Source organism: Neovison vison, chromosome 3, assembly GCF_020171115.1.
Source record: "Neovison vison isolate M4711 chromosome 3, ASM_NN_V1, whole genome shotgun sequence".
NCBI classification, from domain to species: Eukaryota; Metazoa; Chordata; class Mammalia; order Carnivora; family Mustelidae; genus Neogale; species Neogale vison.
In genome coordinates, this window is record NC_058093.1 from 13,688,731 (window position 1) to 13,703,882 (window position 15,152).

The 15,152-nt window shown below is 36.8% G+C and overlaps 1 protein-coding gene across 4 annotated transcripts in view; it reads right to left on the reverse strand.

The window, feature by feature from the left end:
- Positions 1-15,152, reverse strand: part of ALS2 (alsin Rho guanine nucleotide exchange factor ALS2) — a 74,501-nt gene that overhangs the window by 45,254 nt on the left and 14,095 nt on the right. For all 4 annotated transcript variants that reach the window (XM_044241318.1, XM_044241319.1, XM_044241322.1 and 1 more), the window contains 5 exons: positions 14,170-14,324; positions 10,270-11,207; positions 6,974-7,331; positions 4,161-4,329; positions 3,253-3,349 (listed from right to left, as the gene is read on the reverse strand). In XM_044241318.1, the coding sequence (XP_044097253.1) occupies positions 3,253-3,349; positions 4,161-4,329; positions 6,974-7,331; positions 10,270-11,207; positions 14,170-14,324 (1,717 nt within the window). The remainder of the gene's footprint in view (positions 1-3,252; positions 3,350-4,160; positions 4,330-6,973; positions 7,332-10,269; positions 11,208-14,169; positions 14,325-15,152) is intronic.

A 15,152-nucleotide genomic window follows, 5' to 3' on the forward strand; every position in this document is an offset into this window, starting at 1 on the left:
TTTCTTTCTTTCTTTCTTTTTCTTTATTTATGAGACAGAGCATGGGAGCAGGGGGAGGTACAGAAGAAGAGAGAAAGAGAATCTCAAGCAGACTCAGCACCAAGGGCAGAGCCAGAGGCAGGGTCCAATCTCACAACCCTGACATCATGACCTGAGCTGAAATGGAGTCAGACAATTAACCAACTGGGCCACCCAGGCGCCCCAACCTACAACATCATTTAGAATAACTATGCAGAACCCTGCAGGTGTAGTTTAATAAAATACCTAACAAAGTAACCATATTTGTTTATAATTTCTAATTCTTTAATAAAAAATATTAAAAATCCTTGAATATACATATTTATATATCTATTTCCTTAGAATAAATTCCTAGGCAAAGAACTCTGGGTCCATGAACCTGCACATTCTGATTTTTGATACAGACCGACAAACTGTTTTCTACCAAGCTCCAATGTACATTCCTGCCGGCACTCTAGCTTTCCACCCTCCCTCACCAGCACCCACTATTAAGTGGGATCTTTGCTCATCTGGTAAGTGAGAAAATATTTTACTGCTGTTTTCATTTATATTTGTCTTCTAAGTGGCTGACCATCTTTTCATTCATTGCTGGTCATTTCTAGCTCTTTTATGAATTGAACAGACGCATCCTTTGACAATTTTTCTTTTGTATCTTTAGCAGTAACACTTTATCATATATATCACAAAAGTTTTTTCCCAGTTTGTTATGTATTTTAATTTTGTGTGTAGCAGTTTTGCTATTTAGGAGCGCTGAATTATTAGGTAGACAAACATATCTTTACTTTCTAACTTCTGGTTTTGGTATCATGTCCTTTTCTACTCCTAAGGTTATTGGGGGAAAAAAAGAAAGAAAGAAAAAGAAACACCCAAACTTGTTCTTACACATGTAAGGTTTTATTTTTTAACATTATATCTTTAATCCATCCAGAAGTAGAATATGTGGCTCTCTTAATTTTCTTCTGCAAATAAGAAGCCAATGGTTCCAACAGTATTTACTGAATATGCAGTCTTATTTCCCCAACTGATACGAAATGTCCACTTTTATCATATACTAAATTCTCATATATACTTGGGTTTATTTCTAGTCCACAAGTATATTTCTATCTCACTCATTTGTTTGTAGTCTGATAGTATATATTTTTTAAAGATTTTATTTATTTATTTGACAGAGAGAGATCACAAGTAGGCAGAGAGGCAAGCAGAGAGAGAGAGGAGGAAGCAGGCTCCCTGCAGAGCAGAGAGCCAGATGTGGGGCTGGATCCCAGGACCCTGGGACCATGACCTGAGCTGAAGGTAGAGGCTTTAACCCACTAAGCCACCCAGGCGCCCCTGATAGTATATTTTATAAGGCAAATTCTCACCCTTCCTTTCTGTTCTTTTTCAGAATTTATGTGATTTACCTTCTGTATTTATTCTCCTGAAACAGTTTTGGGATCATTTTATCAAGCTGTAAATCTTACACTGAAATATTTAATGACCTAGGGGAAAATGGCATTTTTGCAACATTGATTCTTTCCACCTAAAAATAAAATTTCAGTGGGTGCCTGGGTGGTTCAGTCAATTGAGCAGTCAATTCTTGATTTCAGCTCAGGTCATGATCTACAGGTCATGAGATCAAGGCCTGTGTCAGGTTTACACTCAATTTGGAATCTGTTTGTCCCTCTCCCCCTGCTCCTACCCCTGCTCATGGACTCTCTCTAAAATAAGTAAAATCTTATAAATAAAATCAAATCTCCAAGCCCCTGGGACAGCTCAGTTGATTAAGTGTCTGACTTTTTATTTTGGCTCAGGTCTGGATCTCAGGGTTGTGAGATCAAGCCCCCCCATGGGGCTCCAAGCTGGGGCTCTGTGGAGCCTGCTTGAGATTCTCTCCCCCTCTCCTTCTGCCCCTCACCCTCGCCCCCTGCCCCGCTCTCTCTCTAAAATTAAAAAAAATAACAATAAAGTCCCTATTATTTTCTTTTATAACCTATCAGAAGAGTTTGTGAGTTTGTATCACATGGGATCTACACACTTCCTATTAAAAATATTCCTATTTTCCTAATACTTTTGTTGCCACTGTGAACAGCTTCTTTTTTCCCTATGTCTTCTGTTTTACCTTATGTGTATAAAAAGCTAGCAACTTTCATATTTGTTTTGTAACTGACCGTCTTCCTAATCTCTTACTTTAAAGTCTTTTGAATGATTCATCGTGTTAATAACAATAAATTATCCTTTTCTTTCCTAATATTTTCATTTATTTATTTGAGCTATGTTAGCATTTTGGCTAGCCTAGTATGTGAAATTTAAAATATTTAAGGATTTAGATTTCTTTATTGACTTTTTCTAATAAGATAAAGGGATTGATGAAGAATCATTGTGACTACATTTAAGAACAACTTAGGAGCACCTGGCCGGCTCAGTCCACATAGTCCTGAGCTAGGGGTTATGATTTCAAGCCCCACATTGATTGTAGAGATTATATAAAAATCTTTAAAAAAAAGAAAAAAGAAACCAACTTAAAACAACTACTTTATGTATTTGGATGTATGATATAAATAAAATTTATCATGGTGTGGTTTTAAGTGATTCTGGAGGTCACTTTCAAGTCCCACAATTTTTTTTTTTAAACATTTTATTTATTTATTTGTCAGAGAGAGAGGGAGAGAGAGTGAGCACAGGCAGACAGAGAGGCAGGCAGAGAGGCAGGCAGAGGCAGAGGGAGAAGCAGGCTACCTGCCGAGCAAGGAGCCCGATGTGGGACTCGATCCCAGGACGCTGGGATCATGACCTGAGCCGAAGGCAGCTGCTTAACCAACTGAGCCACCCAGGCGTCCCAAGTCCCACAATTTTAAGAAGAATACCTTTGTTTTCTTTTCTTAGTGTCTTATCATAGATTTTCTTCATCAAAAAACATAAAAATTCATCAATACAAAAAAAATCATCAGTATCCAGGAAAATCTTGAATTCCATTTTTTGATAAGAGCACATTATAGAAACCTTCATTAGGTAGACCAGTGTTCAGTCAATCCTCCTATCATATGTGTAACTTTACACAAGTTACATAATTTCTCTAAACCTCACTTTCTTCCTCTGTTAAACAGAGGTAATGCAAAATGATGTAAAATATTAGGAAGATCAAATGAGATATGGCATTATTACCTAACACACGGCAGAGACTCAATAAATGAAGGTCTAATTTGATCATGTTAAGCTTCCACAAAATTAAGATCAGCTTTTGACATTTTTTCCTACCTGGGATTTCGCAGTAAGTGCAAGAGAATGGTAACCACCTGCCTCCAGATAGATTACTTCTTTACCATCCAGACATTTTACACACAGTGGTTGAAGCCTTAAAGAAAAACATACACACACAAACTCAAAGTAAGGAGGCTCAGAAAGAATCATGACCTTTTTCAAATTATAGAGCAAGTGCTTTCAAGTAAAAATAAACATTTCAAAAGAAAGCATTAAAATATTAAATATATGTTCAATTTACTCCTAAATATTGTAAATGATTTTGGATGGTTTTAATTTAATCTCTGCCCCTTAGTCACTAATTAACAAACATAGTTCAGAATTTGTTAAGAATCAAAAACAACTAACTGATTTGTTACGGCAGAATATACTTAGGACACAATGAACTATAAAGCCACAGAGAGGTCTTTTTGTTGTTTGTCTAAAGCTACAGTTGCCTTTCATTTTGCTAAAAGTAGACATTCATATTAACTGGTTATTTTAGATAATCATCCCATTTACACACTTCCACAAATACCTAATTTGTTAATATTATGAGTTCTTAAATAAAACAACAGTTTTTCCTTGATGTACATTAATGGTTTAATATTGCTATTATAGTTATTTTGGAAGCCACAAAGGACATGTTTCAGGTAAAAAAAAAAAAAAGAAAGAAAGAAAAAAAAACCTGTTGGCTCTTTAAGTTAAAAATTTGAGTTATTTAAGTATCCTGATGAAATACAATCTTATCCCAAACATCCCTTTCTGTTCCAAGATGAATATACATCAAAGAGATGGAAAAGTACACCAGATATTAAAGTCCTTTATTATTAGGTACAAATTCAAGGCTAACATGACATTTCCTTCACAGGGAGAGACTGATTTGTTAAAGCCAACTTCTAACCGTGAACAAAGCCAGCACTCACCTAGGCAGAACATCACCATGTCCCAGCTGTCCTTCCTTCCCTTTCCCCCAGGTCCACACCTCTGTCCTCAGAGAAGGCAGAAGTGCATCTGCTTCTCCACTGTATGTAGGAGTCAGAACCACTGTCCGTGTTTTTACCCGGGCAGCTTTTCTTAAGAGCCTGGGGGAAACTGAAAACAAACCAGAGATGGAGTGAGGGAGTAGACGGGTGGGAAAAAAGATATCATTTTGACCAGATGTTGATTTTTCAAAGAAATACACTAACGTGGTATTTGTGAAGCATATTCTATAGGTTCTCTGCAAAAATGGGGATTTAATAGTGAGATGAGTTTGGTATGAATGCTGCCTACTACATTCTATTCTCCACACTATCTTGCCCTGTAGATTCATACACACATTATTAGGAAGCTAAAGGCCCTGACAAGTCCCGCAATTAAAAGGCCTGTTTAGATTTATTTAACTTAGCCCCACTTCCAAGCATCTGGCCACAGAATCCCTGTCTTTGTGACATCCTATGGAACTTGTATTCTACAGAACATGCTTAACAAAATACTTCGCTAAGGCTGACAAATATTTTTCCCATTTCAAAGCAGAGTTAAAAGTTAAGACTTTCCAAGTTAAGGTCTAAGTTCAAACATATTTTAAATATTTTTTATTTAATTAATCTATTTATTTATTTTAGATTTTATTTCTTTATTTGACAGACAGAGATCACAAGTAGGCACAGAGGCAGGCAGAGAGGGGAGGGGAAAGCAGGCTCCCGACCAAGCAGAGAGCCCGATGTAGGGCTTGATCCTGGGATTATGACCCGAGCAGAAGGCAGAGGCCTTAACCCACGAGCCACCCAGGTGCCCCCAAACATATTTTAAATATGGTAATAAAGGACTTACTTTAGATATAAAATTTTCAAGTTTCTATGGTGGGAAAAAGATTATGAATATAATTACTAAATAACTTTTGAATTTTGCCTATTTCAAATTATTTTATAGAGGACTTAATGTTTTAAAATATCTCTATAATCATTTATAGTATTTAAAATTATAATAACAACATACAACACTATGTAAATGTTGTTACTGATTTGGTGGCAGGATATGTTTTAAAGAAAATCATCAAATGTCGCTTAAGTGCAGACTTGGTCATTAACTTGAGGGCACAAAAAAGTGATCATCACTGGCTAAAATCAACATCTTTTCTGATAAATGTGCCATCCATTTATACACACAGACACTCAAATAAACCTACTTGAAGTTCCCTCAAAGATGTATTTCAGGTAACTTTAAAATAGAGAAAAAGAGTGCATGTAGGGGCACCTGGGTGGCTCAGTTGGTTAAGCAACTGCCTTCGGCTCAGGTCATGATCCCGGAGTCCCAGGATCAAGTCCCACATCAGGCTCCCAGCTCCCCCGGGAGTCTGCTTCTCCCTCTAATATTCTCCCCTCTCATGCTCTGTCTCACTGTCTCTTTCTCAAATAAATACATAAAATCTTCAAAAAAAAAAAAAGTGCATGTAAAATTTTTATAAAGATACTTTGGGTCACTAAGTAAAATTTAACCAAAAGGAAAAAAATCTATTCGCAGTATTGCATATTTCAATGACCTAATGACGTGACAAAAATCAATATTCCACATTTGTGGTTCCAGGAGATGTCAAATATATTTATGCTACAAATATGAAAGGACATTTCACAGTAAGACAATTTTGGCACAAAGTCCTCCTTCAGACTTGACAGAATCCATGGGCTTTCTTTTTATAGACAAGCAGTCAATCAAGACTAAGGGCTTTATTTGCGAGCTAAAAATCTAGTGGCAATAAGAAATAGAAGACAGGATAACAGAACTACTCTGTGGCACAACAGAGCCGTAAGTAAGGAGATATGCAAGGTAGGATTCCCCATTTTAGAGCTTTGTACAAAATGGTGTAAAGACTGAGGGCTGGAAACCATAGACCACAGGTCAAATAGAGTCCACTGACAACGAAGTTTTACTGGAACATACGGCCTTAATCATTTGTTTTTACTTATGGCTACTTTTAAGCAACGATGGCAAAATTGAGTATTTATATAATAGAGACCACATGGCCCACTAATCATAAAATATTTCTCTTTCATTGTTTACAGAAAAAGTTTACCAACTCCTGGTCTAAATCCAATGCTGCTCCAACTTTACTGTGCACACCAGCCACCCGGGAATCTTGGTATAATGCACATTCCAATACAGTAAGTTTGGCGGGAAGCCTGAGACCCTGCATGTCTAACAGATTCCCAGATGCTGCTGCTCTTGTTTCTGGTCTGTAGGTCACAGTTGGAGAAGCAAAAGTGTAGATAACTGAGATTCCTAAACCAACCAAGAAATGCTGAAGAACCAACTGAGTAAGAGTCTTAATATTCTAAGAAGTCTGTTGCTATTTGTATCAGAAAATGAACTTTCCTCTTCTTGAAGTTTAAATTATCTCCACTTTGAGGTCAAATACAGTAGACCCTCCCACTTAACCACAGTCACATCTGCAACTTCAGCTCTCTGGGTTACACGCCCCAAACTAGGATATACAGAGGCTGTCACTGCATTCCAGAATAAAATAAGATTCATCGTAAGGTTCAGAAGCAAAAGCAGACATCACCAAAAAATTACGTTCTATGGTTATTTTTAAAGCAGAGGAATACGTAACTTTCTTTTTAAACCACCCAAGTCACCAAAATTAAATAGCTGTTGACATTTGAATATGTCAGTTAACAATTAGGAGAGCTACTGATTTATAATAATATAACACGTGATGTCAGGAGCATCTTGGATTTTCACCTGGTTATCTCCTTACCTTGAGACAGCAAGCCAGGGAGGGAGAGTCTCCGGCTGCCTCCCTCTGATTCCTCTTCGCGGATATCCACAAGACTTGAACTCTTCTTTCCTTGCATGGATTCCTGTTTAACCTGTTCTTCTCTGCTATCTTTCAGACCTTCTGGGCCTATGGAACTACTGCCTGCCTGAGTTCCAGGTTCACAAGGGGCCATACTGTAAAAGTTCATAACTTTCTTAAGAGACAAGGCCCCAGCTTCGTATGTAGCAGCCACTCTCACACCAACAGCAGATGCACAAGAGACTACTAGGCTGTTTAGGGCTGAGGTGCTTGTGGTTGGTGGGCTGTGAAGATTAGGAACTGCTTCTTCTACAAGAGGCTAAAATATACACACATAAAAAAGTATATAAAAATACAATCTCTTATACAACAAGCAATCAATAAAAACAAAGTTTAACAAAAACCACCACTATTTGCAAATTTAAGAATCTGAAACAAGGGCTTCCATCTTTAACTTAAAGGTTATCTGCTCTCGCTACTGGATTTAACATATCATATGGAAATGAGGACTCAAACTACAGCTCCTTATCCAAAGTACTTCCTTTTGTTTGAGTGTTGTGTTTTTCCAAGTTATTCAAACAGAAGCCCCAGCTGCTTTAATAAAATTAAGCACAGAAGGGGAGAGGGAAAGAAAGGTCTGGAAAACACAGCGTTTCATATGAGGTACAATGTATAACAGCCCTGGATATAAGCTTGAAAAGGTTAACAGTACATAAAAAAAAATAAGTAAATGTAATATTATTGATCGCTTCTAGGAAAATTTACAGGTTGCTACTAAGAAATACCAGAAAAAAAGTATGTCTAAAAAAGGCTTTTCCTGAAATGTTTAAGAAAAAGTACTTTAGCTGTTTTATATATATATACAGGCAGAAAAGTAAGTTATACCTCTGACCTATAGTTATATACATACTGTATAGGCAGTATGTAACTGTCCCCAAGTTAAGCTCTCAAGTTCAAGCCCTTCCACTGCCTCATGAATGTGTTATTTTCCATGATCCACGGGCTATGTCAGCTGAAGGATTACTTTTGCTCTCATTATGATAAAGTAAATGTGGTAGGTTAATAATTAAACATTTGGGACCAGTGTTCTCTGTGTTATTCATGGCTCTATTTGAAAGTCAAACTAAAGTTGTCTAGTATCTTAGTAAAAGATCAGTTGAAACAGACTCTGAGCAGTCAAGCACCACTGTTTAAAGGAAAATCATTAAATGTAACTACTAAAAACACACAAAAAAAGCTTTTAGCTTATCAGCATAAGTCACTACAAAAAATTTACTTCCTAGGCTGTACAAAGGTCTCAAAAGGTATATATACATTCCTTAATTTGTCCTGAACTGGAAGCTAAAAGAAAACAAATTAACATTGACTTCTGATTCTCTTAAAGGAAATAATCCGTTTCCTGCACAGTACCTGGACTGCAGTAGGTACTCAATACATTTTGTTGAATTAAATACTAAATTCAGAGGAGCAAAGGAGTCTTTAATTAAAATATTCAACAAAACAAACAAATATGCCATATCAAGCAAAAGATAAATACAAAGCCTATTAATTCCTTGGTGCTACAGTTCCCTAAAAACTTGCTGAGAAGTAACATCACTCTTTTCACCCTTTGTGTATGAAGTCTCATAACAGAAACAGTGATAGGTATTTATGGGTCAATATTTTAGGGCCTTCTTACCTAACAGGAAGGTCATAAAATTCTATCTTCAATAAACTTTAAATTATTGTTCTTACTGGCTGCTCTATTTAATTATGTGTAACAATACATAAATCAATAAAACAAAAATACAGAGCCAGCAACTTTGATGAAAGACATAACTTTAGGAGTCCTGGTCAACCAATAATAAAATTCAATTATGAGGTATATGCTTCATGGCCCAGTATTATGGTTTATTTCACAAAAATGAGATACTTTCTCAGTTATTGCTGGTCAGAGGAGAAAAAACTTGTCCTAGACTATATAAATTCCTAGTGAATTAGCTGTCTGAGACACTATTTGCAAAAACTGAATTAATTTTAGTATAAACAGATGTTGCCAAAATTAGCATAGGCAACAAAAATTTACATGTTTAACAAAATAAATCCAAATGAAAATGCAATGTCAATGATAATTATTTAATAATCAAATAAGTGTATACAATAAATTTTTACCTTCAAATTTAATAAATTAGCAGAATGACTTCTAAAAAGTCCAAGTCCAAATTTTTATAAGCATGTTCAAGTCTAAGAATGTTCTATGTACATTACTATTAAAACATTACTTTTGTGTTTAGATTTTAATAGTATCTTTCTCCAAACAGCTTATTCTTAATTTTAAAAAAAATCAGATATCCACAAGTTTTGATGAGTAAACTGTGAAATAAAAACTGTTCTAAAAATACCTCTAAGCCATGTTCTCATCCTGACAGAGTGAAGAACAAAAACAAAGAATCAAGAGGTACGTGGTTTCAAAGGCCTGAAAAAACACCATGGTATAGTTCTTACATGACTAGAGGTTTTTGTTTTGTTTCATTTTCTTAGAGTTTTGGTAAGAACAAAATTGAAAGGCTTACATGAAGAGTAAAAAACAAATTATCCTTTTAAAACAATTTGTTTAATTAGGGAGACTCAAACTTTACTGTATGCTACTGGTCAACAGCTTTTCTCCATTTACACGTTTTTAAAATGAGAGTAATTCAAATAAAATGAAGAAAACATTAATCCCTAGTCCCACAACAAAGCCCAGTAAGGACTACAGGTATATGCTAAAAAAAATTCAAACAACATATAACACCAGGAGTTTGTTTGTTTTTTAAATCTGCCTACAATTGAGGGATTGACCACATGGCAACTTTCCCTGATAAAAAAGGAAAGGACTACTCTCTACAGAATCTGGAGTCATACAAATACAGGTGAGATGAATCTCTATGAATGTATAGTTATATTAAAAGTATTTGGAGGGGGGGGGAACAGTATTCAGGAGCCTAGCAAAATTTAGTATAGTCAGCCATGGGAGAAAAAGTACTAGAAAAAAATAAATGAGATTTTGCTACTTAGAAAAGAAGCCCAGCATGACATCTTTCGACATCTTTCAGCCTCTTAAAGGGTAGGATTTGAATATAAAGAGTAATTTTGGATTAATCCGGGTTTTCCCTTCTCTAGGATTGCATGATAAAAAAGAGATTTAAAGTCAAGCTCAAAACTTAAGCATTTTAAAGTTGCTAAAGAAAAACTCCTAACTCCAGAAACACCTTTATATTATAAAATTTAGCAGGTACCTGAGATGGCACTGGCTTTTCGCCGTTCTCGGAGTTCTCTCTTACTGAGTGATCTGAGAGTTTTGCCATGTACTCATTCACTGCCTGAGTATCAGGGTACGACGGTACATTTCTGGCTGAAGAAATTTCAGTTGTTCCCACGACGTCTTGTTGGGAGGAAATGGCATCACCACCCGTGGTCTGAACATTTCCAACGTTCGTGTCAGTAGCAACAGGCGGATCCTTTCCTCCAAGCGTGCTCTCGAACACTTCTCCCTGACTGTCCAGGGTTTCAGCGCAGGGGCTGATGGCAGTGCTGGCCTGGTTTTCTGCCTGGGATTCTGACAGTGTCACCCCTAAGGGGCAGCAGTGACTGTCTGATATAATCACATGGTCTTCTTTGTCCGTCATGGTAATCAGGAGTTGGCTGCACTGGTTGCATCTTTCTGGGACTGGCTTCAGCTCCTGGGAAGGGAGGCACTGCACAAGGGCCAAGCTGTGGAACGCGCCACAGGCAACTTGCAGCACGACTCGGCCGGCAAGATGTTCCACCTTTTGTGGCTTCGTCACCGGGAAGGTGGTGGTAATGAGCCCCAACTGACAACCAGTACCCCATGCCCAAATCTCTCTGCTTATCGACAACGCCAGTGTGTGCTCCTCACCACACGCCAACTGCAAAATCCTGACCGCAACCAAAGAACTGGTCTCAGAGTCAGAAATGCTGACAGGATTCGGTTCTGGAACATACTGTTGGTTAGCTACTGCACACTGGCCTGCAGAGTTCTCCCCCCACATGTACACTACGCCACTTTCCGTCACTGCTCCACTGTGGAAACTCCCTGATGCCACGGTAACAACATATTGCCCAACCAGGGCATTTTCTAGAATGGGGCTATTCGGACAAATCTCTGCTGGTTCACTTCTCCAGGGAAGCGTCCCAAAGCTGTAGACCTCACCATCTGAATGTTTTAAAAAAAAAAAAAAAAAGGAGTTAGTGAGTTAGCTAGAAATCTTACCAGCAAATTTTTGGCTCCTCTAGGTTAACAAAATAGGGCTGTTTTTTGCTTTGTTTTTAACTTTCAAAAGCGCAGTTGTAGAGATTTTATTTCAAGCATGTAATATCCCACATTTATTCATCTTTTAACAAGTATCATCTTTTAATATTCTGAAAAACAGTGAGAATCTCTACCAACTACAGGAGGCTACTTTCAAATGAAGCAATCTTGCTCCTCATCCTACAAAGTCCTATATGGATCTACTACTAATGGCTATCAATGCGGGCTACTACAGGTACAGATTCCAATGTTCAAAGACAAACTAATGACTATAAGATAAAATGCAGAGGACAAAACAGATACATTCGTTAACATCTACAACATTCATGGCTACTTGAAAAAGTCAGAGCAGCAGAAAATTATGCCATAGCATTAAAATATCAGAGATTGATTTTGGCCAAAACTAAGAAACCAGCTTTATACTTCCAGGTTGTACGAAAGCACCAGTGTTAATAAGACATGGCTGTCTTTGTGATGTGTACAGTATCATGTATGATTTTATATATCATATATATATATCATATTTATATATATATCATATATATTGCGCACTATACAGCATTTCCAAGGTGCCATTTGTTTAAAAAGTAAATCACAACAAAATGAAGCAAAAAAAACAAACAATGATAAAAACTATGAAAGCTCGCTTTAGAATGAAGGGCAACTTGGCTGGCCAAGGGCAACTTAGCCATGGGTTTTTGAAAAATACTAAAACAAGCCCACTATTTCTTCTTTTCCCTATGACCAGGGACTCATCCATTTTTTTTTAAGTTAATAAAGAAATAATGAAGTAGATTTATAGTAGTATTTTTTCCCTACAAAGCAGCAACTGAGCTGATAATGAAAAAAAAATGCATTCTTTAGCTTTGGCCTATTATTTATATAAAATATATTTATATACTCAAATTAACTAAACAGAACATCTCCCTAAGAAAGAACACAACAGTGGCTAGAAGGAAGACATGAGCTTTTATTAAGGAATTTCCAGTTTGGATAGAGTACTGATAAAATCAAAGTTTTTTATTTTATTTGAGCTTTTTATTAAAGCTCATAGGTTAAGATATTTAAATTTTTCTTCCAGAGTGATACAGCGATATACACTTGCAACAGCTCACTAGCTCTTTCAATGAGTATCACTCCACTAGAGAGAGAAATCAAGCAAAGAAATAGATATTTAGACAACTCTTCCCCTTTTTCAACCTGGAATACCTCAAAATAGTGATTCAGTGAAGTGTCCTCACTGAATTATGAGCTGAGAGTCAAACTGAATAGAAAAAAAGAACTTGAAAATTTCCAACATTCCATCAGTAACATTTTCTCATCTGGAAAAGATAGCACTGGAGATCTTTTTGCTATTTCAAACTACACACTTAGCTTTTTGTAGCTTTTTTTTTTTTTTTAAAGACTTTATTTGAGAGAGAGAGAGAGAGCATGAGAAGGGGAGGGTCAGAGGGAGAAGCAGACTCCCTGCTGAGCAGAGAGCCTGATGCGGGACTCGATCCCAGGACTCCAGGATCATGACCTGAGCCGAAGGCAGTCACTTAGCCAACTGAGCCACCCAGGCACCCTCTAGCTTTGACGCTTAAAACCAGGACACTGCTTAAACATGAATAGGCTATTCATATATTTGATAGGCTATTCATATATTTTTAAAATGTTTTCCCTCAGTTATCCCACTTAAGGTATGATTCTAGAGATTTAAAGATCATGTTCATGAAGGGTTCCTAAATACCTTACTGAAGGGTAAATAAAACAACAGAATTCCACTTACAGGTGCTTGAGAATCATAGATTTTGAAGCCCCCAGGGCAGACAGTGATTGAATATAGTTCACATTTTTACAATAAAGCTTTTCCCAAATTCTGGCCTAATAATAAGAGTATTCTATATTATTATAATAAAAGTGATATAGTAATAAGCAGGCTAGAAAGAAATTCATGTTTACCCCACAAAATTACCAAGGTCAGAGTTAAATTTGCCTTATAGAATTTGGCTTCCCTTAGTTCTTATGAAGAAAATAGCAAAGCATTACTGAGTACTTAATAAATGCTTGTGGAATTGAAATTTAGAAATTAGTTGATGGCAGTCCTGGCTCAAGCCAAATTTGCCATGACTGAGTTGTTAAACTTCTGTCAAAATTAAAGGCAACTCTCTCTATAAATTGTAGCTTCTATTCCTATCTGTTATAGATTTATAGATTTCATTACATGTTCTTATAAGCTGCTGTTTATGCCTGAGAAAAACTGTACTGACTTAGTACGGCCAAGCGGCGTAAAAAGCAGGCTTTGAAATCAGACTCTGAATCCCAATTCTGACTCTGACACTCCAAGAGCTGTGGGGGCTTGGGGAAATCATTTCACCTCCTGACCTTCAGCTTCCTCATCTGTGAAGAGGGGACACCAACAGTGGCCTGCCTCGCAACATGTTTGTGACGACTCAGCGAGGTGGTACAAAGCGCCCAGTGCCGTGCCTGGCATGCAAGATTGTGTAATAAACACTAGCTAGTATGAGCATGATTCTTCTGATACATTTAATGAATAAAGGCACAGCAAAAGAGCTTCTGAATAGGTAACATTTCCATAGTTAATTCTTCATTATTACTAATTACTATAAAATTTACAAACTGTAATTCTCCCTTTTATGCTAGATATGATGGAACTTAAATTTAAGAACTAATCTGATTTTTGACAAAGGGAGTAAGAACATATTTTGAAAAAACAAAGAGTAAAGGCTCCAACAATCTTCGTTAAGCATTTCTGATATCCAGTAACTCCCTTACCTGATCTCACACACACGCGTACTATTAGCACTTCAGTGAGTATTTGTTAAGCAAAAGAACCTTTAAGTGAAAAGGTTCTTTTCACTACCTTCAGTCAGAAGAACTCCATGCTTCACTCCAAGGGCTGCTTGAAGAACAGCCTTTCCTCCCCAGCCTGGCAGTCTCTCTGGTGCTACAGAACAGGATCCTGCCTGCCACACGTGGACCAGGCCTCTTTCTTTGGATCCTTCTGCTTCTGTTGAGCTACAAACATTAAGAAAAATAGTTTAATTGGTCCTGCAATTAAAACTGTATTTGGGGATCTCTTACTAATTTCATTAGATCTGTATCTTTTACCAGCACATGGGTTACTGGGTCAGATCGCTCAGCACCTACCTTTGGTTGGGACACAGGAGCAGAGATAGAGCAACTATTTACAGACAAGGCTTGAGGATAATCTAAACCCACAAATTACTTATCTCTATCTAAGAAACAAACAAAACCTGGACTATTTTTGACATTTTAGAGTTAATAGCACAAAATTTTAAGATTCTACCTTCTCCATTTATTAAATCATTGTTTAGATGATAAAGTTGTAACATGTCCCAAGTTGGGGTCTTACTTCAAAATTTTCGTTTTGAACATGCTAAAAAAAGTGTTTGGTAAGGAATAGAGATCCATGTTTTACTTTACACTGAGTAAGCTCTGTAATTGTTATTTAGTTTTTTAAGAATTAAATTTGTATCAGGAACAATAAAATCCTTCGTGCTTTACTCATGTTTTAGCCCAAGAATTCTATCCATGTGATGATTCCGGTTCAAAGGACACAAGACACAAGGCTTCATGATAATGACCATACCATAACTGCCTACTCTTTGAAAAAGGTCTATTGAGATACGCTGGGTTTCCTTTATAGCAAATTTCCCTCTGCTGCCAGTGATGATACATTCTTTTTTCTAGAACACTGATGCTAATTTTAATGAGGCACAGAAAGTTTTTTGGTTTTATTTATTTTATAATACCTATAAATTTCTCTGCTTTTGCTAAGTAATATCCCTCTCAGTTATGATTAGGCATAACCATGGTTATATG